Source organism: Balaenoptera musculus, chromosome 3 (genome assembly GCF_009873245.2).
Source record: "Balaenoptera musculus isolate JJ_BM4_2016_0621 chromosome 3, mBalMus1.pri.v3, whole genome shotgun sequence".
NCBI classification, from domain to species: domain Eukaryota; kingdom Metazoa; phylum Chordata; class Mammalia; order Artiodactyla; family Balaenopteridae; genus Balaenoptera; species Balaenoptera musculus.
The window spans coordinates 165,236,991-165,258,141 of record NC_045787.1 but is presented as its reverse complement, the minus strand read 5'-3'; the positions used below and the strand labels follow the sequence as shown (position 1 = coordinate 165,258,141).

The following is a 21,151-nucleotide window of genomic DNA, read 5'->3' as shown; positions in this document are numbered from 1 at the left end:
AATTGTAAGGGACCCCAAACAGCCAAAATAATCTTGAGAAAAGAAAAAAAAGTTGGAGGAGTCACACTTCCCCATTTCAAAACCTACTTACAATGCTATAGTAATCAAAACAGAGTGGTACTGGCATAAGGATAGAACTATAAATCAGTGGAATAGGATTTAGAGACCAGAAACAAACCAAGACATCTACAGTCAACTGATTTTCAACAAGACCACTCAGTGCAGAAAGAAAAGTCTCTTCAGCAAATGGTGCTGGGACAATTAGATACCAACAGGCAAAAGAATGAAGTTGGATCCCTACCTCACATCATATACAAAAATTAACTCAAAATAGAAGACTTAAACATGAGAGCTGAAACTATAAAACTCGGGCTTCCATGGTGGCGCAGTGGTTAAGAACCCGCCTGCCAATGCAGGGGACACGCGTTCAAGCCCTGGTCCAGGAAGATCCCACATGCCGCGGAGCAACTAAGCCTGTGCGCCACAACTACTGAGCCTGCGCTCTAGAGCCTGCGAACCACAACTACTGAGCCTGCGTGGCACACCTACCGAAGCCCGTGCGCCTAGAGCCCGTGCCCCGCAATGAGAAGCCACCACAATGAGAAGCCTGCGCACTGCAATGAAGAGTAGCCCCTGCTCGCCGCAACTAGAGAAAGCCCGCATGCAGCAATGAAGACCCAACGAAGCCAAAGATAAATAAAATAAATTAATTAAAAAAAAAAGATCTACCAAAAAAAAATAAATATATAAAACTATAAAACTCTTGGAAGAAAACATTGGGGTAAATCTTAATGACCTTGTGTTTAGCAATGGATTCTTAGATATGACACCAAAAGCACAAACCACAAAAGGAAAAAAAACCCAGATAAACTGGATTTCATCAAAATTTAAACCTGTTGTGCATCAGCAGGCACTATCGAGAAAGTGAAAAGACAACTCACAAAATTGGAGAAACTCTTTGCAAATCACATATCCGATGGGAGTCTTATATCCAGTATACATAAAGAACTCTCACAACTCAACAACAGAAAGGCAAACAATCCAATTTTAAAATGGGAAAAAGACCTAAATAGACATTTCTCCAAAGGTACTCAACCTCATTAGTCATTAGGAAAATACAAATCAAAACCACAATGAGATATCATTTCACACCCACTAGGATAATATTTTAAACAATGGAAAATAACAAGTGTTGATAACGATGTGGTGAAACTAGAACCCTCTTATGTTGCTGGTGAAAATGCAAAATGGTGCAGCTGCTGTGGAAAACAGTTTGGCAGTTCCTCAAAAAGTCAAACATAGAATTACCATATGACTTAGTGATTCTAGGAGTTAGACAAAATGTTTGACAAGGACTGGCTACAGAATTTGTCCAGTGCAAAGTATATGAAGAATTTCAAGATGGCGACAGCAGAGCATTAAACTAAGCGGGGGTGGGGGGATGGGGGAATGGCACCCTTTGGAGTACAGGGCCCTTGAGTCTGAAAGCTGGGAAATGCTGCAAGCCTGCAGCCCTCAAGGGCACAAACTGGCCCTGCGAGGCTCCACGGCCAAGGTTAACATTCAGGTTGAAGTCTACCTGCCCTGGGACAGTCAAGAAATGCAGCACAGGGCCATATCTGATGACAGGACTTTTCCCTTTTTCCCTTGAGAGTCTACGGAATAGGGGAGGCAGGGAGGGATGAGATATTTTTCAAGCATTTTGAGTTCTGACTCTGGTTTGACAGCTCCCACCTCCATGTAGAAAGGAAATTGGGCTTTCAATCTTAGATCTCTCCCTTCTTTCACCATTTCCTTGAGTTTCTAAAGAGTGCTGATCAGAGTGAAAGATCTACTGTCCTTGTGTGCTGATGTCAGTGTCTGGTTGCATGCAGGTGCTCAGTTAATATTGTTGAAAAGAAGAAAAAGAATGGATTGGTGGACAGATGGATGGATGGATGGATGGATGGATGAATGAAGGAAGGAAGGAATTTCATATATTGCATCAAAAGAGCTCAGACTCAAGGATAAGAATGGCTGGGCTCAAAGCCAGTTTCAATCACTTACTAGCTGGTATCTCAAGTGACTTAACCCCCTTGAGCCTTAGTTTCTGCATCTGAAAAATGGGGTCATAATAGGAACATCTTTCTCATGAGGCTGTTTTGGTGAATGAACAAATGACAAATGCAGATGCTCAGCACCGTGGTGACATGCAATCACAGACACCAGTTAACTGTTGATTGTTACTAAGATGCAAAAGAGGACAGTAAGGAGACAAGTGAAAAGGAAAGGTATGGCTATTCCTTTGGTGTCTTTCCCTTCCCCCTCTTAGCTCTGGGCCTTGTTCAGCTTTTGCTCAAAGGAAGAAGGGCATGGCTGCTGAGATAAAGCCAGGTCATTTCTGAGAGGGAAGGAGGCTGGAGGTCAGGCAATGGGGAGACAGGGAGGGGGCAGCGGAGCAGAGGGTAGATTGGGACATTCCGAGGAAGCCTTCCCAACCCTTCCTACGGGCCCCAGGCAGCAAAGCAGGTGAGCAGACTCCAAGGGGCATGTGAGGCCCCAGTACCGGAAAAGGAGGTGAGGCTGGGCAGGAAGGCAGGGAGGATGGGGTGGGTTCAAGCTCACCCTCACAGATGCGGGTGTCCTCATTGAGGTGGTAGCCGGGTGGACACTCGCACTGGAAGCTGCCGAAGGTGTTGACACAGTTGCCCCCCTGGCACAGCCCTGGCAGCTCCTGGCATTCGTCAATGTCTGTCAGGAAGTGAGGAAGCTGTGATTGGAAGGTAAATCCAAGCAGAGGACTTGGGGGACACCCATGCCTTGCCCTGGGCTCTCCAGGGTCCTGGAGAGTCAGTCCTGCTTCTTTAAGAATACTCAGGGACTTCCCTGGTGGCGCAGTGGTTAAGAATCCATCTGCCAATGCAGGGTACATGGGTTCGATCCCTGGGCCGGGAAGATCCCACATGCCATGGAGCAACTAAGCCCGCGCACCACAACTACTGAGCCTGCGCTCTAGAGCCCGCGAGCCACAACCACTGAGCCCATGCGCTGCAAGCCCGTGCTCCGCAACAAGAGAAGCCACCGCAATGAGAAGCAAGCGCACCGCAGTGAAGAGGAGCCCCCGCTCGCCGCAACTAGAGAAAGCCCACGTGCAGCAATGAAGACCCAATGCAGCCAAAAATAAAATAAATTAATTAAAAAAAAAAGAATACCCAAGAGCTGTTGGATATTTGGAGGCTGCACCCAGACTCTCCTGGGTCAATGTCACCCTGAATTCATCCTCTTTCCCTTCATTGGATAGAACATCCTTTCATCCATCCATCCATCCAAGTTCCGTCTTGATGGAATTCTCCAATCTCATTACCCCCATGGATAGAAGGATGGATGGATGGATGGATGGATGGATGGATGGATGGATGGATGGAATGATGGATGGATGGGTGGGTGGATGGATGGAATGATGGATGGATGGAATAAAGGATGGATGGAATAAAGGATGAATGGATAGAATGATGGATGGATGGATGGATGAATGGATATGGGAGGATGGATGTGTGGATGGGTAGATGGGTGGATATGAAAAGTGCTAGATGGGTGAATAAGCAAATGGGTCAATGGACGAAAAGATAAATGAGTGGATGGATGGGTGGGTGGGTAGGTGAGTAGATGGATGAATGTACTTATATATATGGATGGATGGATGGATGAATGGATGGAAGGAAAGAAGGAAGGAAGAATGGATGGAAGGAAAGAAGGAAGGAAGAATGGATAAATAGGGAATGGATGTATGGGTGGGTAGATGAGAGATGAATGGATCGATGGGTGGATGGGGGTTGGATTGAAGGATGAATCAATAAACCAATAGGTGGAAGAGGAGATGGCTGAGAGGATCTGCCCTCAACCCCAAAGCTGCCCAACTCTGCTCCCTGCTGAGGGGGGAATGAGAGGAAGGTCAATCAGTGGACGGTCTACCAGGAACTCACCTTCCAGAATGACGGTGATGGGATTGGGCCGGAAGCCCTCACCCCCCGGGCACAGGGTTCTGTACTCAGCTGCAAGGGAAAGAGGTGCTTGTGAGGGGCTGTGGGATGGGGCATTTGGGCAAAGCTCAGGGGAAGCAGGGGAGGGGAGGTCCCCTAGAAAGGGCTCAAGAGTGGGCCTTGCATCCCTTTACCACAGAAACTACATCCCCTTACCTCCTCAGCTTCTTGGGGCCAAGAGACATTGATCCAATCCTGGGGTATCCAGTGTGTGCGTGTGTGTGTGTGTGTGTGTGTGTAAACATGAGCTCACAATTCAACATGTGAGCAGATCGATCTTGTGGTAGTAGCTGGGGGTAGGGAGGGATTCTTTGTGATCCAAAACCAGACCCTAGTGTGACCACAAGTTTCCCCCATGAAAGGAAGACCCTGGATGTACACACACACACACCTGAATAGGTGGACAGCTGCCTCCTTACTTCACACCTGACGACTTTGCACATGCTCTTCCCACTGCACCCCACATCCTTTCCCCTACTCTGCCTGGAAAACTCCTACTCATCCTTCAAAACCTCATTCAAGTCCCTATGTTGGGAAGGCTTCCCTTACCCCCTTCCTCTCCATGGCTTCCTCCTGACCCATCACTATGCCTCAAACAGACCCTTAGGATAGTTCCACTCTCAACAGTCCAGGGACTGTTGGTTTATGGGTAAGGGGCAGTGTGCAGCGGTTGTGGTTCATCCTTCTCTAGGTCCCCACCCCTAGGAAAGGACACAGAGGAATGCTCAATGTTTGTTGATTGACTGAGTGAGCAAGTGAATATAAACACACAAAGAATTCGCAGGAAGAGATGGCAGAAGGAGACTTTGGGGAGAGACCTAGACGATGAACTGCTGAGAATATGCTGTGTGACCCAGGGCGAGCCCTCCTCCCTCTCTGGTTCCCAGTGTCCCTCCCTTAGCAGAGATGACCCCCTAAGCCCTGCGGGAGCCTGGACCAGGGCTAGGTCTCTGCCTTCCCCCGCCCCCACTCCCCCAGGGACTCACTGGTATTGGCCAGCGGGCACAGCTCACAGGGGTTGCCCCAGGCCCGTCCCAGGGAGCAACAGCAGGATGCTCGGGTGACGCCAACCCCGATCTCCACACTGCAGGAAATGCCACCGTCCCCTCGGTCCTGTGTGTCCAGGAAACAGTTCCCGACCCGGGTGTCTGAACAGGCAGAAAGGGATGGTTAGCAAGTGGTGGGGGAGAAATGGGGTGTGTGTGTGTGTGTGTGTGTGTGTGTGTTTGCACTTCTGTGTATGTGTAACTGTGTGTTACTCTATGTGTGTCTGTGTGTGCATGGGTGTCTCTGTGTGTGACTGTGGAATTCTGTGTGTGCATATTTCTGTGTACATGTGTGACTCTATGCATGTGTCTGTCTGTCTGTCTAGAGCAGAAGGTTGTATCTCAACAGACGATCGAGATGATCACTCTGGCCAAGGGCCTGTTTGTCAGGAGCAGGTTGATCTGGGTGACCCAGGCTATGGCCCCATCCAGCCCACTAACCCCAAAACCCCACCCGGAGTGGAGTGTGTGCTCACCCACGCAGCCCACCCCGCTGGGGTTCAGCTCAAAATCCTGAGGGCAGTTGCAGAGGTAGCTGCCGGGGGTGTTGACACACAGGCCGTTGATGCAGTTCACGGGGTCTGCACACTCATTCACATCTGTGGGGTGGGGGCACCATCAGCAGGGAGCCCTCCCTTGACCCACTTCCCTCCTGCCTTCTTCCCAGGGAGTCAAGCCCTGGCTGTTGGGGGCCAGGCTTAGGGGCAAGGTCACATCCTCCCCCGGGAAGAAAGCCTGATGGGACAGCAGCCTCTGGGGTCTGCCCTGTCCCAGGCGACCCCACGCCCTCCCCTGCTCTGTTCTACTTGGCCTGGAGGTTTGCCCTTGACAGCTCTCCCTGCTCCAGATTCCACGAGCTAACCTACAAAAAGCAACATTCAGGACATGTTTTCAGCCAGGGGCTGGCAGACTACAACCTGTGGGCCAAATCCGGCCCCCTATCTGTTTGTGTGAATAAAGTTTTATTGGCACACAGGCACGCTCATTCATTCACTTATCGCCTGTGTCTGTTTCTGAGCAACAGGGCAGAGACTGTATGGCCGAAACCTGAAAATATTTACTGTCCGGCCCTTCATTGAAAACGTCTGCCGAACCCTGTTTGGGACACACAGGTGGGAGACCATTTTGATGGCTGTGGTGGAGGGAGCTCGACTTTGTTGATCTACTGCATTTATTCAGGGGATGATAAATGAGGATGATGAAGGTTAACGGGGCAGGAGCACTGCTGGAGACGGCGGTCACACAAGGCCCCCTCCATGAGAGGACGTGTGAGAAGAGATCCGTGGGCAGTGAGGGAGTGAGCCGCACCGTCCCTCCCCAGCCCCATGGACCCCACACCTGTGCAGTTGCCGCCTCCGCGGTCCAGCTCGTAGCCCTCATCGCAGACGCAGCGGAACATGCCTGGCAGGTTCTCACAGCTCCCGAACACACAGAGGTTCCCGAGAACACACTCGTCCACATCTGGGGGGGCGGACCCCAGCTCAGCGCAGCCCAGCCCACCTGGCATCCTGCTCCTGCCACCCCCAGTGCCAGCGGCTCCAGGGACCCGCCCACACCCCGGCAGCCCCAGACCTCACCCTGGCAGGCGTGCTGGTCCTCTGTGGGGTTGAAGCCCATCTCGCATTCACAGCGGTACCCCCCGGGGGCATTGAGACACTGCCCGTTCTCGCAAAGGTCCACGTTCTCCGCACACTCGTCCCTGTCTAAGGGGAGCCAGAGACGGAGGGCTGGGGGTCGGCTGGCCAGGACCCACTCAGGGTGGGCAGGTGGCCCCTGTCACTCAAATCCTTCAGTCACCCAGGGTTCCAGGGAGCTGGCAAGTAGCCCGGGGAACTTGGAGGGCAGGTGACCAAGTCAGGGCCAGGGAGCAGACAGGGGACCTGGTCACTCAGGATCTGGGGTGGAGGGCTGCCAGGAAGTAAGCAAGTGTTCCTGCTCCCCACATCCAGAAGGCTCCATGCATTCTGAGTCCAGGGGAGAAGACTGCCCCCAGGGACTCAGGGTTTGGCCTGTGGCCCCAAATGCTGAAGGCACGTCCTCTCCGGCACCCATGGGGTGGGTGGGTGGATCAGTGCAAGTCGGGAAGCCAACTGACCACTGTGGCCACCTCGGAATCCAGCCCCCATGGCTGTCCCTCTCGGGCCCCTCCAGCCCTCCCATCCCAACCCCCGACCTCACCTTCGCAGAAGTAGCCGTCCCCAGCAAATCCTGGGGGGCAGGCACAGCGGTAGGAGCCGGGGGTGTTGAGGCAGTCAGCTTTCGGGCTGCACCCATGCTCCTGGAAGGCGCATTCATCCAGGTCTGCAGGAGATGGAAACCGGAGTCCCCCGGGTGTGTGCACTGAGGGGCTGCAGGGAGGCAGACCCTCCAATCCCAGCCCTGACCGGCCTCCCGGACATGCCTGAGCCCAGCCACTCCTCCCCGCCGCCTGCCTCCCCCCCACTGCCCCACCTACCTCTACAGCTCTGCCCGGACCTCCTGCCCTCAGGCACTCACCGTGGCATTCGAAGCCATCCCCCACCCAGCCTGGCTGGCACCTGCAGCTGAAACTCCCAGGGATGTTGTGGCAGGAGGCGTGACCATCACAGCTGTGTCCCCCAAGCTCACATTCGTCCACATCTGAGAGGAGAGGGAACCAGGCATAGGAGGGGCAGGACCAGGAGAGGGGGTGGAGGATGCAACACCCCCAGGAAACCTGGGCCCAGTAGAAATAGGGCTTCAGGTACAGAGTGGCAAGACTCAGTGCAGGAGCAAGGGAAAGAGCAAGGATCCTCCCTAGGGCAGGGCTGGCCCAGACATGTCCCCACACCACTGCGGGAGCTTCCACCTTCACCCAGAGCCCAAGAGGAAAACCCCCAAACCCAACAGGGCATGACTCCCAGCAGCCCCCAGCAATGGTCTGAAATGGCAGCATGAGAGACTTAGGGTAGACACTAAGAGTAACTGTCCTAATGCACACACTCCCTCTCTAAAGCAGGATTTCCTTCTAAACCACTGTGTCTAATCCTCAGCCAATTTTGCATCACCCTTATCTCGGCAATGTTCATACACCACCTAAATGAGCTGCTGTTCACTGAAAGTTTCTTTACACTGCCTCCCATTTTTACTCACGTGAACATATTTTAAAAGAAAAATAACAACGATCTCTGAGAAATCATGGGTTTGATGCTGTTTTCCAAGGTTTGTTTCTAGCATGCATTAAAATAACTATGTAATTATGGCAAGTAGAATTATGTTCTCCAAAAAAAGTGTGTTCCAATCCTAACTCCCAGAACCTCTGAATGTGCCCTTTTTTAGAAATAGGGTCTTTGTAGGTGTAACCAGAATCAGATGAGGTCATCCCGGATTACAGTGGGTTCGAAACCAATGACTGGTGTCCTCATAAGAAGAAGGAAATTTGGACACAGAGAGGAGAACACACTGTGATGATGGACGTGGAGATTGGAATGGTGTGTTCAAGGATGCCAAGGACCAACGGCCACCACCAGAAGTGAAGAGAGAGGGATGGGAGATTCTCCCTCTGGGCTCCCAAGAAGGAACCAACCCTGCAGACACTATGATTTCAGACTCTGGCCTCCAGAACTGTTAATTCTAGAGAGAGTAGATTTCTGTGGTTCTGAGGCACCAGGTTTGTGGTCAGGGGTTTCAGCAACCCTAGGAAGCTAAAACAGGAACTACGGAAGTGTTTAAATGTTCATCCCTATACCACTTAAAAGCATCAGGCTTGTATGCTTTGGGAACTGATGTGGATACTAAGGGATCCAGAGCTCCCCCCGCAGAGCTGTTAAGGGAGCCCCGGGGGCACGTGATCGGATCCTATTTTTTTTGCTTTAACATGAGGCCCCACCAGTGGAAGTGTGTTAAGAATGAGGTCTGGCTGTGCTCTGCTCCAAGGGATGGGGCAGACCCCATGAACCCTGAGCTGGCCCCTCGGGGTCCCCCTCGCCTGCTCCACTGACCGCCAGCTCACCGGAGCAGCCCGTGGCCCCCTTCCTGACGACGTAACCCAGCTGGCAGTGGCAGACAAAGGAACCCCTTGTGTTCTCGCAGACCCCATGGAGGCAGATGTAGGGGTTCAGGTCACACTCGTCCACGTCTGTGGGATGACAAGAGAGGAAGCAGGTGAGGGTGGGGACGCAGCAGCATTGCTAAGTGCCCTGCCACATGGGTCCCCTGCATCGGGGTTCTCTTTGCCCATCTTCAGGGGTGGGGAACTCCCCCAATTCCACCACTGGGCAGCCGCGAATATTCAGTTAACAGTCTACAGCACATATTCCGTGGAACGCACCGGACATGCATTCCCAAAAGGATTTTATACCAATACATTTAGACAACGCTGAGTTAAACAAAGCTAACTGGATTTTTTTCTCCTGCAGGCCTTTTCAGAGCCTTTATGCCAACGTGGATCTGCAAGAAGGGATGGAGGAAGCAGCATTTCCTATTTAACTTGGTCCTAAGCCCCCTTTTCTTCAGTGTTTCCTAAGACACCTGTGATCAGGAATGCTTTAAGCTGCCCTGGGCTGGACACATCTCCCTGGGAGAGTTATGTTTTTTACTTCCTGGTATTTCCTCACACTGGCCCCAGCTCTGCCCTGATGGGGCACCCAGTAGACATCTGCTCCCTGGGCCCCGTGATGACCTGCAGCCAGGACAGGACGGTGATCACGGCCCAAACAGCCTGGGTCCCCAAGCAGAGCTCAGAGAATACAGTGTCTTTCCATCTAGCTCACCTTCCTCTGCAGAAAACCCCTTGGTCTGCAGTGATCTTATACATTGCTTTCAGAACAGGGCACGCGCCTCTGTATGCACTGGGTACACGGTAAGTGTTCAATAACTGTTCATAAAATAACAAGGTTCAAGGGCCTCTGCTGCTGTGAATGAGATCCCACGGGTCTTGGTGCAGGGGCTTTAGGCACAGGTGGCCATGAGCAGACCGCCAAGTGCAAAGCCTCATCTCCCCTGCCCGCGTGTGATGGGGACGGGACTGGCGTCTGTCTTGCCCACGTGGCCTCCTTGTGGAAGGTCTGGTGGGTGAATTGTGAAGCTGCCTCCTCCACCTGTATGTAGTCCCAGCTCCTCACCTACACACATCCTCATGTCCAGCGTGGCCACAAAGCCATCGTAGCAGAGGCAGCGGTGACCCCCCGGAACGTTGATGCACTGGCCCCCGTCACAGATGTCCGGGTTCTCCTCACACTCGTCCACGTCTGGGGGAGCAGGGTGGGGGGCTGGGCTGCAGGCAGGCAGGGATGGAGGGGGAGCCCCAGGGACCCTGCTGCAGGGTCAGCGGCCTGTCCCGGGTCTGGCCGGCTGCGTCTGGGTCAGGAAAGGTGTGTTCCCCATCCCAGGAGGAGGGAGGGGGCCGCGCCCACCCACCTGCACACGCCCTGCCATCGGGCATCAGCGAGTAGCCGTGTCTGCAGCCACACCGGTAGCTGCCCTCGGTGTTAACGCAGTGCACGTGGCACCCACCGTTCCCAGAGCGGCATTCGTCCACGTCTGCGGGAGGCAGAGCGAGGTAGGGGGCGTAGCGGGAGTGAGGTGGGGGTCGTGGCGGGGTGGGAGGCAGGGCGAGGTGGGGGGCGTAGCGGGAGCGAGGTGGGTGAGCGTGGCAGGGCGGGAGGCAGGGCGAGGTGAGGGCATGACGGGAGCGAGGTGGGGGGCGTGGCGTGGCGGGAGGCAGGGCGAGGTGGGGGCGTGGCGGGAGTGAGGTGGGTGGGCGTGGCAGGGCGGGAGGCTGGGCGAGGTGGGGCGTGGCGGGAGTGAGGTGGGGGCGTGGCAGGGCGGGAGGCAGGGCGAGGTGGGGGCGAGGCGGGAGCGAGGTGGGGGGCGTGGCGTGGCGGGAGGCAGGGCGAGGTGGGGCGTGGCGGGAGCAAGGTGGGGGCGTGGTGGGACGGGAGGCAGGGGGAGGTGGGAGCGAGATGGGGGGCCGGGGGCGGGTCAAGCAGGGGTCTGACTAGGGGGAGGGGCCAGCAGAGGCAGGGACTTGGAGAGATTGCTGTGGTAGTGGGGGCCTCGGCTGGGGCTGGGGGCGGGCGCGGTCTCACCCACGCAGCCCTGGCGGTCAGGTGTGCTCTGGAAGCCGGCGTGGCAGGAGCACTGAAAGGCACCGATGACGTTGACGCACTGGCCGTGGGGACACAGGCCGTCACTCAGGGAGCACTCATCAACGTCTGCAGGGGGAGCACATGGCTGGTGGGGACAGCAGGTAGGGGAGGGGCCCCAGGGAAGGCCCGGCCTGTGTTCAGCCGCCATCTGCAGGACCCCGAGGCACTCGGACACGTGTGCACTCCGATGCATTCATGCTCCTGGCATCCACGCGCCACCACAGGTGTGAGTCCACACCTCACCCTTGTACAAACACGCACCCACACCCAGATCCACGTGTCCACCCACGTGCACACCCACAAGACCACGTGCCCACACACGTGCACACCCACAAGACTCACCCAAAACACACTCTTGAATACACACTCATGCTCAACAGATAACACACACACCCTGATCCATGCACCTACGTGCACACAGCTCACACACAAACACACCCTCACACCCACTCACATGCAAACACAATCACCCTCAGTAGACACACCTTCACAGCCACATGCACACTCATAAGACTCACAAATACACCTCACACCTACTCATATGCAAACACACTCACCCTTGACAGACACCCACACCCACACCCACATGCACACATCCCCAGCCACAAACACACCCACCCGTGTGCAAACACACATCCACACCTAGACACACATTCTCTCACAAGCTCATGTAGATGCACAAACACCACATCCCCTCACATAAGAACACGCATCCTTGTGTAGACACTTACACACAGACTCACACATAAACACCCATGCACACACACTTGTACAGACACATTCCCAGATACACACCTGCATACTCACACAGACACACAAATACACACTCCCCCTGCCTCACACCCACGCACAGTCATATCACACGGACGCACAATGACCTGCACCCATGCTACCTCATGCATGCAACCGCTCACATGCATAGAGACTGACACACATGTGCACACATATACCTAAGTATGTACTCAGGGAGATGCACAAACACACACTCCCATCATCTCCCTCATGCAACCCACACTCACCCTCACAAGCAGTGCCCTTGGACACCAGCGCATGTCCAGCAGGGCACTGGCACTCATAGCTCCCATCCGTGTTGGTACAGGTGCCTCCCCGGCACAGCAGTGGGTCCCGGGCACACTCATCCACGTCTGGGCGTGTGGAGAGAGAGAGGAGGTGTGAGGACGCTGACCTGGCAGGGTGTGATGTGGCTTGTGGAAGCTTCTCCCTGTGCCCCTCTCCCCCAACCCTGTCACCCTGGCTGAAGCTGAAAGTGCCTGGAGTTTTGGGACTTGGGTGACCCATGGGAGTCAGACTGGGAGGGAAGCTGGAATTCTCAGAATTATCAGGGACACAGGCTGACACTCCTGGAGCTGAAGGAGGCCCTGAGAAGCACCCCCCCCCCGGAGGACACAGAGGGAAGGCAAGGCCCAGCCCCTCCAGGCATCAGCACAGGGAGTGGGGGACCTCACCACCCACCCCCACTCTCCTCCCACTCCAGCCTCATGGGCCTCCTTCCACCCCTCAGGTGCTGTTCCCCCTCCCACCTGGCCCTCCACACAGCAGCTCCTTCTATCCTTCATGTCCACCCCAGGGCCTTTGCACGCACTGTTCTTGCTTCAAGCCGCTCTTCAACCCCTCTTCACCCCAATTACTCCCACTCTCCCAGCCCCACAGAATGGGATACATCCTAGGGGTCTATGCTCCCACTGCACCATATGGCCCTTTCAAGTGCTTATGACAGTGGCTATTTATTTTGCATTTGTCTGGGGATTTATTTTATTAAACATCCATCTCCCCATTAGGTCATGAGCTCCAAGAAAATGGCCCTCTGCTGCCGAGCTCTCTGTGGCTCCCCTAAGTAGATGCACATGAAATGTTCACTGAATGAAAAAGTGAATGAAAGGGCAAGAGGCTCCTCTGTCCCTGGCCCCCTCCTCTTCTCATGCTACGACCCCCTGGGAGACCTGCCCGAATCTTGGTTCCCAGGCTTCTCATCTGAATGCCACACCCAATGTCCAGCAGCCTACAGGGATGACGCCCACACTTGCCGTGTCCCAGCTGGATCATGGCTTCTCCCCACTCCGGCCCCCTCCACCTACATCCATCACAGCAACGTCACCCCCATCCCTTGGCTCGGCCCCGAGACCCCCGAGCACCATCCTTCCCAGGGTGGCTGCCTACCCATGCAGTTCTTCATCATCATGAAGCCACTCTCGTAGCCATGGAAACACTCACACTCGAAGCTGCCCGGGGTGTTGACGCAGGTGCCCTGGCCACAGAGGTCAGGGGAGATGCGGCACTCGTCAATGTCTGTGGAGAGAGTGGGCACGGGCTGGGCCTCCACATCTGCAAACACCCAGGGGTGCATGGGAGCCCCAAGCCGCTGAACTGAGCCAGGTTAACAGAGATGCCGTGACTGCATCCTGGACGAGGGTAGGGAATTTCCTTTCAGCCTGGAGGCCCCTGGAGGCCACCTCTGCCAGCCCCTCCTTTTATAGCTGGGATCCTGAAGGCTCAGAGAGGGTGTTGAGCTGTCCTCGGTCACAGAGCAGGCAGGTAGACAGGCAGGAAAAGGCCGGTTCTTGTCTTTTAGGTGCCTCTAGTTTATGGCCCCCATCCCTGTACGTGCCCCCCACTGCAGGAGGCAGATGCGGGCACGTACCTGTGCAGTTCCTTTCCTGGGCGTCCAGGGCAAAGCCCCCAGCACAGGAGCAACGAAAGCTGCCCACGGTGTTGCGGCAGGTGCCGTGTGCACACAGCCCGGGGAAGGCTTTGCACTCGTTCACATCTGCAGCATGGGAGCACAAAACGTCACGCTGCCCCGATGTCTCTGGGTCCCCACCTCCTGAGCGTTCACCCCTCTGGCCACAGATATTTGCTCTCTCCCAAACACACTTCCCATCTCCAGGCCTCTGCCCACGCTGTGTCCTCTCCCCATCCACCAGGCTCCCTGAGCCCAAACACACCTTTATAGAAGGGCTGGCCTGATAGGAAGTCCCGGCTGGCAAAGCCCAGCCCCCGGGGACACAGGCTGGCAAACGCTGGGGACTCAGGCTCAGGGCATGCCTCGCACGCGGTCCCCCACGCGGCCCCCAAGGAGCAGCAGCAGACGTCCATCCGGTACTTGCCGGGCAGGGCAGCCCCACATTCATCCTCATCCCAATGCAGGAAACAAAGCTCCAGGCGCACATCTGCAAGGAGGGGCCGTCACCAGTCCTGCCCCTGCCACACTGTGCCTGTCAGGACAGGCATTAGAGCCTCCTTCAGCAGCTTCTTGTGAAACTTCCTCCCCAACGGGAAGAGTGACTTCCTCATGCTGAGATTCGATATCATCCAATACTTTTTTTTTTTTTTTTTTAGTGCTGCACGGCTGGTGGGATCTTAGTTCCCTGACCAGGGATCGAACCTGGGGCCCCCAGCAGTGAGAGCACCGAGTCCTAACCACTGGACCACCAGGGAATTCCCAACAGTTACATTTTAAAAATGATATAATCCAACAGTTACATTTGAATAATGGTATAATCCAAAAGTTACACTATAATAATAACTTGCACTGCTAGGTGCTTGCTATGTGATGGGCACTGTTCTAAGCTCATCAATCCATTGAATCCTCAAAATAACACCAAGAGGAAAATATTATCATCATGCCCATTTTACAGGCAAGAAAACTGAGGCAGAGAAGGATTAGGTAGCTGACCTGAGGCCAAACAGTTAGTAAGAGGTAGAGCGGGGTTCAAACCAGGCCATCTGGCTCCAGAGTGTGTGTGTTTAACCTGTAAAACTCCCTTAGAATAATTTGGGAGCGGATAAGCCTTCCTCAGCACCAGACATGAGGGTCTAAGAATGGGGCTGGTTAACTACAGCCTGGGGTGCCAGCCTCCTGTTTTTGTAAATAAAGTTTTATTGACACACAGCCACATCCATTTGTTTCTGTACTGTCTGTGGCTGTTCTTACACTACACAGCAGAGCTGAGTAGCTGCAACAGACTGTGAGGCCCCCAAAGCTGAAAATATTTACTCTCTGGCCTTTTGCAGAAACAGTTGGCTAATCCCTGGTCTAAGACAACTTCTCACTCTTTACAAAAGGAACATACGTTTAAGTGGGTCTATTGAGGACAAGACCCCGTTACAGAATCTTTAGGAAAAAATAGAGATAAGCAGAAGTGCCATGACACACAGGGATCTGTCTTAAGTTCCCGTGTACCCAGTGCCTTGGTCCAGGGCTGACCAGACTGAGCCATTTCACCTGGCCATGAATTCAGCAATGGCTTTTTTCTCTTTACTCAGTTACTTTCTTTCCTTGCTCACTTTTGGAATCAGCAAGAAGACCCGCTGCACACCTGAAGCTCAGTTTAGAAGGAAATCAAAGTTGAGAAGGGTCATCAGGGCCCATCTGCCTTATGTTGACCAGGCTCCAAGGTGACCCCGAGGAGGCCACCAATGGATTGATGGGACTACAGGAGGAAAAGCTGATAGAACTCGGAGCGCTACCTGCTGGCCGGCACATGCTTTTGGCCAAGAAATGTCCTGTTCAAGATGCTGATAGGGACAAAGCAAGAAGCCCTCATCGAGGGGGAAAATATCTCAGGGCCTTTCAGACTGAGGGTAAGCCATTCAGGGTGAGGGTTTGAGCCCTGGATGCTGAGGAAGGTTCACCGGCATCACTTAGCACTCATGCTAGAGGTGCCTCCTGCTCAAATCCCCCCGTGTAAACCTTACTCGGTAACAAGAAAGAATAAACAAAGGTTGCAAGTATTATTCCACGAGATTTTGCCATCTGCAATGACCTTCCTTAGAAGGGCAGTTAAGAAGATGCATCCGCCAAAACAAATGTCTTTGGAGACACGTGGGCAGGAGGTGGGCAGTGAGCAGAGGGTCCTGGAGGACCCCGAGATCCCGCTTGTCCCTAGGAGGGGTCTCCAGCCGCTGGGAGTGGAGGCAATGAAGGGCAGGGGGCCCTGCATGGGGACCCAGCCCGCACTCACCCACGCACAGCCGGCCCGTGGCATCCAGCGTCAGGCCCTCAAGACACTCGCAGTGGAAGGAGCCAGCGGTGTTGAGGCAGCGCCCATTGGGACAGACCCCCGGGAAGACCTCACACTCGTTCACATCTGGGCAGCGGCAGGCAAGGAGGAGAGGCAAGGGCTGGAGGCTCCCAGGAGCTGTTCCCCTGGGGCCTCAGGACACCACGTGGTCCTTGGGGAGGGGGAAGGGGCAGTGCCAGCCTCGGGGGCTGGCGGATCGCGGGGAAGACCCAGGTACCAAGGAGGGAGAATGTCTCGATCTCAAATGGCTTCAGGGAGGGGCCCCAGGCAGCCCCTATGACACTCGCCCACGTGTGGCTTGGAGGGCGAACCGCAGAGGTTGGGGATGGGGGTTACCTTCGCAGCTGAGCCCCTTCACGCGGGCGAAGCCACGGGCACAGGCAGGGTCTGTGGTTGGGGAGAGAAGTCACTCTCTCCACTCAAACACAGGGGATCTGTCCCCCCCAAGTTGTCCCGATGGCGTGGGAGCCCCCGGAGCCCCCCCCCCAGGGCATTACCCATGTCACAGCGTTCGCAGGGGCTCCCCCAGGCAGCCCCGAGCGTGGCGCAGCACTCGGACCGCAGGGTGGCTCCGTGCAGGTTCGCCTCGCAGCGGCCATCCTGGACCTTTAGCCAGCAGGTGCCTTTGGTGCTGTCTGCGGGGAGGGGCTTGCTGTCTCACCTGGCGGGCCCACACCTGCACGCCGACCCGCAGAGACCCAGCCTACTCAGGGGCGTTGGGGTCCCCGCTGCTCTGTAAGGCCTCTCACCTAAGCACACGGTGCCGGAGGGTCCCAGGCGGCTGCCGGGGGCGCACTCGCAGGCGTAGGAGCCGGCCAGGTTGCGGCACACGCCGTTCACACACGGATTGGACAGGCACTCGTCGATGTCTGCAGGGACAGCGGCCCCCAGCCGCCCCACCCCCCAGCGAGTCCTGAGCTGCGGGAGGGGGAAGCCCACCTGACCAGGGGCCCCTCCTCCCCACGGCTGCCAAAGTCCAGAGGCAGGGGGCGCAAGAGGTCAGAATACAAGGGAACGGACTGCGCAGGCTCAGACGCACGTGAGTTTGCACTGAATCGTCTTGTGCACCTGCACAAGCACACTGACGTGCAGGGTCCTGGGAGCGCACACACGTAAAAGTGCAGAGGGATAGGCACGGTGGGGAACCGTGGCCCTCAAAGGGTCGGTCATGGCACACGACAGGTGAGAGGCAGGAGGAAAACCCAGAGGGGATGGAGGCCTGGGTGTGGCCAGGGTGGGGGAGGGGTGTCAGCTGGAAAGAAGACAAAGGACCAGGGGAGGGGTGGGGCCAGACGGAAAGCTTGTGCGTGACTGTGTGTGTGTGTGTTTGCGCGCGCGCGCGTGCAGGTGTCTGTGAGTGCCAAGGGATCTATGCGATGGGCAAGGTCATCACAACAAAGTGTGTGTGGGCAATGGCGAGCATGCACACTTGAACATGTGTATGTGTCAGTGAGTGCACGTGTGTGAGAGGGAGGATGGGCACGTATTCCTGTGTATAAGCGTGTGTGTACGAGCATGTGAGTGCACAACTGTGCAGGTATGTGAGGGTGTGTGTGACTGCATACATAAGTGTGTGTGGCTGTGAGCCTAAGTGTGTGGAAGGGTGAGTGAAAGAATGTGGGCACACACATGTCTTTGAGAGTGTGCACGTGAGGGTGTGTGACTGGGAATGTCTGTGAGTGTGAATATAGGTATGTGAGTGTGTTTTGTGTGAGTACCGGTGTATGTAACTGAGTGATCATATGCACACATGTGTGAATGTCAGAGGGTCTGAGTGCATAAGGGTGTGCCTTTGAGGGTGTAACTGTGGCTGTGAGCATGTATGTAAAGTGTGAGAATAAGTGTGTGAATGTGGGTATTGTGTGTGTACCTACAAGTGTGTGTAACTGTGAGACTGAATACATGTATGCCTTTGAGCGTGTCTGTGTGTGTGAATGCAGGGATACATGTGTCTTTGAGCATGTGTGTACCCACAGCATGCAGCGTGCATAAGTATCTGCATGTATGTGTGCGTGGCTGTGTACCCCGGGACCCTGTACCTTCGCAGGTCTCCGTGTCTTGCCGGAAGCTGAAGCCGTGGGGGCAGGAGCAGCTGTAGCTGCCAGGGCTGTTCCGGCACCGCCCGTTGTCACACAGGAGGCTGTTGAGTGCACACTCATCCACATCTGCAGGGTGAGGGGGGGAGAGTGGGGTGAGGGGTGTGCAGTGGGGGCAGCCCACCCACCTGCCCTTCCACTTGCCGGGCACACTCACCCATGCACTCCTTGCCGGCCGCGCCTGCCTCATAGCCTAGGTTGCAGATGCAGCGGTAGCTGCCCCGCAGGTTCTCACACATACCATTGGCACAGACATCAGGGTCGAGGGCACACTCGTTGATGTCTGCACAAGGAGGAGGGCGTCAGCAGCTGCCCTGGCTCCCTGGAGGCTCCAGAAGCCATGTCCCCCGGGGCCAGAGCTCCAGCCTAGACCCTGCCTCCTTCCCCTTGAAACCAGGGTTTCTCAGCACTGTGGATATTTGGGGCCAGATCATCCTTTGCTGTGACGGGGGGCGTCCTGTGCATTGTAGGATGTTGAGCAGCATTCCCAGCCTTACCCAGGAGATGCCAGTAGCACCCTCCCCAATATTTGTCCAGACATTGCCAAATGGCCCCTCGGGAGGGGGGGCAAAACTGTCCCCAGTTTGGAACTCATGGAACAGATGTTTATATGGCAGCAACATAATTAAAAAAAAAAAAGTGCAATCATAATCACTACCATTATAGGATGTTTACTATTTTGTGCCAAGCATATTAACTCATTTGATCCTCACAACATCTCTGAAATGGGTCTTACCGTTATCTCCACTGTACAGACAAGGAGGCACAGAGATGGTAGGTAACTTGCCTGAGGTTATTCAATCAATAAATACTAGGGCCAGGATTCGAACCCACGCATCTGGCTGCAGAATCTGTCCCTTTAACTGACAGGGGGGTGGGGGAGGGTTGGACATCTGTCCTGCCCTGATGGCCTAGCAGTGGATGGGAAAACTGACTCTTCTAAGTCCTTTTATTTCTTGCTCAGGCAGAAAGGCTGTTTCAGGAAGGGATGGTGTCATAGGTTGGAGTCCTAACCCCCAGGATCTCAGCATGTGACTCTATTTGGAGACAAGGACTTGACAGAGGTGATCCAGTTAAAACGAGGTCATTAGGGTGGACCCGCAATCCATTCCAATATGACTGTATCCTTATAAAAGGGGGAAATTTGGGCACAGACGCACAAGGAGAACCCCATGTCAAGAGGAAGGCAGAGGGGGAATTCCCTGGTGGTCCAGTGGTTAGGCCTCTGCATTTTCACTGCCGAGGGCACGGGTTCAATCCCTGGTCGGGGAACTAAGATCCTGCAAGCTGCACAGCGTGAAAAAACAAGATGAAGGCAGAGGGCCTGGGGATGAATTAGGAGTTTGGGAATAACATATACACAATACTCTATATAAAACAGTTAACCAACAAGGATCTACGGTATAGCACAGGGAACTCAATATTTTTAATAACCTATAAGGGAAAAGAATCTGAAAAAGAATAGATATGTATGTATAACTGAATCACTTTGCTGTACACCTGAAACTAACACAACATTGTAAACTTAAAAAAATAAAAAAGATGAAGGCAGAGATCAGGGTGATGCTTCTACCAGCTGAAGATTTAACAGTGAAGTGCCAGAAGCTGCGGGAGAGGCATGGGACAGACTCTCCCTCACAGCCTCGGAAAGAGCCATCCCTGCTCACACCCTGATCTCGGACTTTTAGCCTCTCCAGAGCTGTGGGAGAATAAACGTCTGTTGTTGAAGTCTCCCAGCCTGTGGTACTTTGTTACTGCAGCCCCAGCGACCTGACAGTGCCCAACCACGACCACACCCCTCTGTCCCAGCGCTGCCCCGCTCACCTCTGCCATCCGTGGTGATGCCAAGACCGCTACTGCACAGGGCCTGGAACTCGGCTGGGGTGGCGGGAGCAGAGCGAGAGGGGTCACTGGCCATTGCCGAACCCAAACCACGCCCAAGACGTGGCCCCTTGGAGCTGAGCGAGGGTCTGGGACTAAGATGCCCCCCCCAATGGGAAGAGCAACTTCCTTCCGTGTCGTCTTGGGGAGAGAAATCCCCCCCCACCCCATAGGAACCAAGCCCCCCACCACTGTCCCCTCCTGCCCCCTGGGTGATAAACTAGAAGCAAGAACTAAAGGAAAGCAGGTGGAGGTGGGGCAGCCGACCCTCACCGGAGTTCTTGGCAGGACACAGCTGGCAGGGCTCCCCAAACCCGTGGTCGGGGCTCGCACAGCAGCACTCGGATTTGGTGACGGCACCGGGGAAGGGGCGGGCACAGGAGCCCTTGTCGAGGGTCCCGTAGCACGTGCTACGCACGTGGGTGTCCACGCACACGCGGCCATCCGCGTCCACCGCGAGCCCCCCCAGGCAGTGGCAGCGGAAGGAGCCCTCGGTGTTGGTACAGTGGCCGTTCATACAGATGCCCGGTGTCTGGCACTCGTCGATGTCTGCGGGGGGCCGTGGGCGACTGCGACAGGTCCCAGTCGCCCGCCACCCGCCCTTGCCGCCTGCCCTCACCTCTTCCTCCCCATCCCCATCACTCCCCTGTGGTCCAGCCTCCAGCCTCACCCACGCAGTGCCGGCCACCGGGCGCCAGCAGGAAGCCAGGTTTGCAGAGGCACGTGAAGCTGCCGTCCTCGTTCAGGCACACTCCGTTGGCACACATGGTGGTGGTGGCACACTCGTTGTGGTCTGGGGACACCGGGAGAGGCTGGTTCCCAGCAGGGTCCCAGCAGTCACCCCTCTTTGGGCCAGCCCTGCCAGGTAGACCAGCCCCGCCCTCTCACTTTTCCAGGGACCCTTCCCAGGGCAGTTCGAGCCTGACAGGACAAAATGTGACTGGCGGGGACTATGTCGAC

The 21,151-nt window shown here is 55.2% G+C and overlaps 1 protein-coding gene across 1 annotated transcript in view; it reads right to left on the bottom strand.

Annotated features, from left to right (window-relative positions):
- FBN3 (fibrillin 3) overlaps positions 1–21,151 on the bottom strand; it is a 90,288-nt gene that overhangs the window by 27,628 nt on the left and 41,509 nt on the right. The window contains exons 16-40 of the mRNA XM_036847372.1: positions 20,862–20,984; positions 20,465–20,740; positions 20,135–20,188; positions 18,468–18,593; positions 18,254–18,379; positions 16,964–17,083; positions 16,712–16,849; positions 16,551–16,601; positions 16,155–16,280; positions 14,136–14,360; positions 13,832–13,957; positions 13,351–13,479; positions 12,192–12,317; positions 11,113–11,238; positions 10,442–10,564; positions 10,147–10,272; positions 9,036–9,161; positions 7,562–7,684; positions 7,244–7,366; positions 6,643–6,768; positions 6,404–6,526; positions 5,542–5,664; positions 5,006–5,167; positions 3,963–4,031; positions 2,605–2,730 (exon numbers count right to left, since the gene is read on the bottom strand). Of these exons, the coding sequence (XP_036703267.1) occupies positions 2,605–2,730; positions 3,963–4,031; positions 5,006–5,167; positions 5,542–5,664; positions 6,404–6,526; positions 6,643–6,768; positions 7,244–7,366; positions 7,562–7,684; positions 9,036–9,161; positions 10,147–10,272; positions 10,442–10,564; positions 11,113–11,238; positions 12,192–12,317; positions 13,351–13,479; positions 13,832–13,957; positions 14,136–14,360; positions 16,155–16,280; positions 16,551–16,601; positions 16,712–16,849; positions 16,964–17,083; positions 18,254–18,379; positions 18,468–18,593; positions 20,135–20,188; positions 20,465–20,740; positions 20,862–20,984 (3,222 nt within the window). The remainder of the gene's footprint in view (positions 1–2,604; positions 2,731–3,962; positions 4,032–5,005; positions 5,168–5,541; positions 5,665–6,403; positions 6,527–6,642; positions 6,769–7,243; positions 7,367–7,561; positions 7,685–9,035; positions 9,162–10,146; positions 10,273–10,441; positions 10,565–11,112; positions 11,239–12,191; positions 12,318–13,350; positions 13,480–13,831; positions 13,958–14,135; positions 14,361–16,154; positions 16,281–16,550; positions 16,602–16,711; positions 16,850–16,963; positions 17,084–18,253; positions 18,380–18,467; positions 18,594–20,134; positions 20,189–20,464; positions 20,741–20,861; positions 20,985–21,151) is intronic.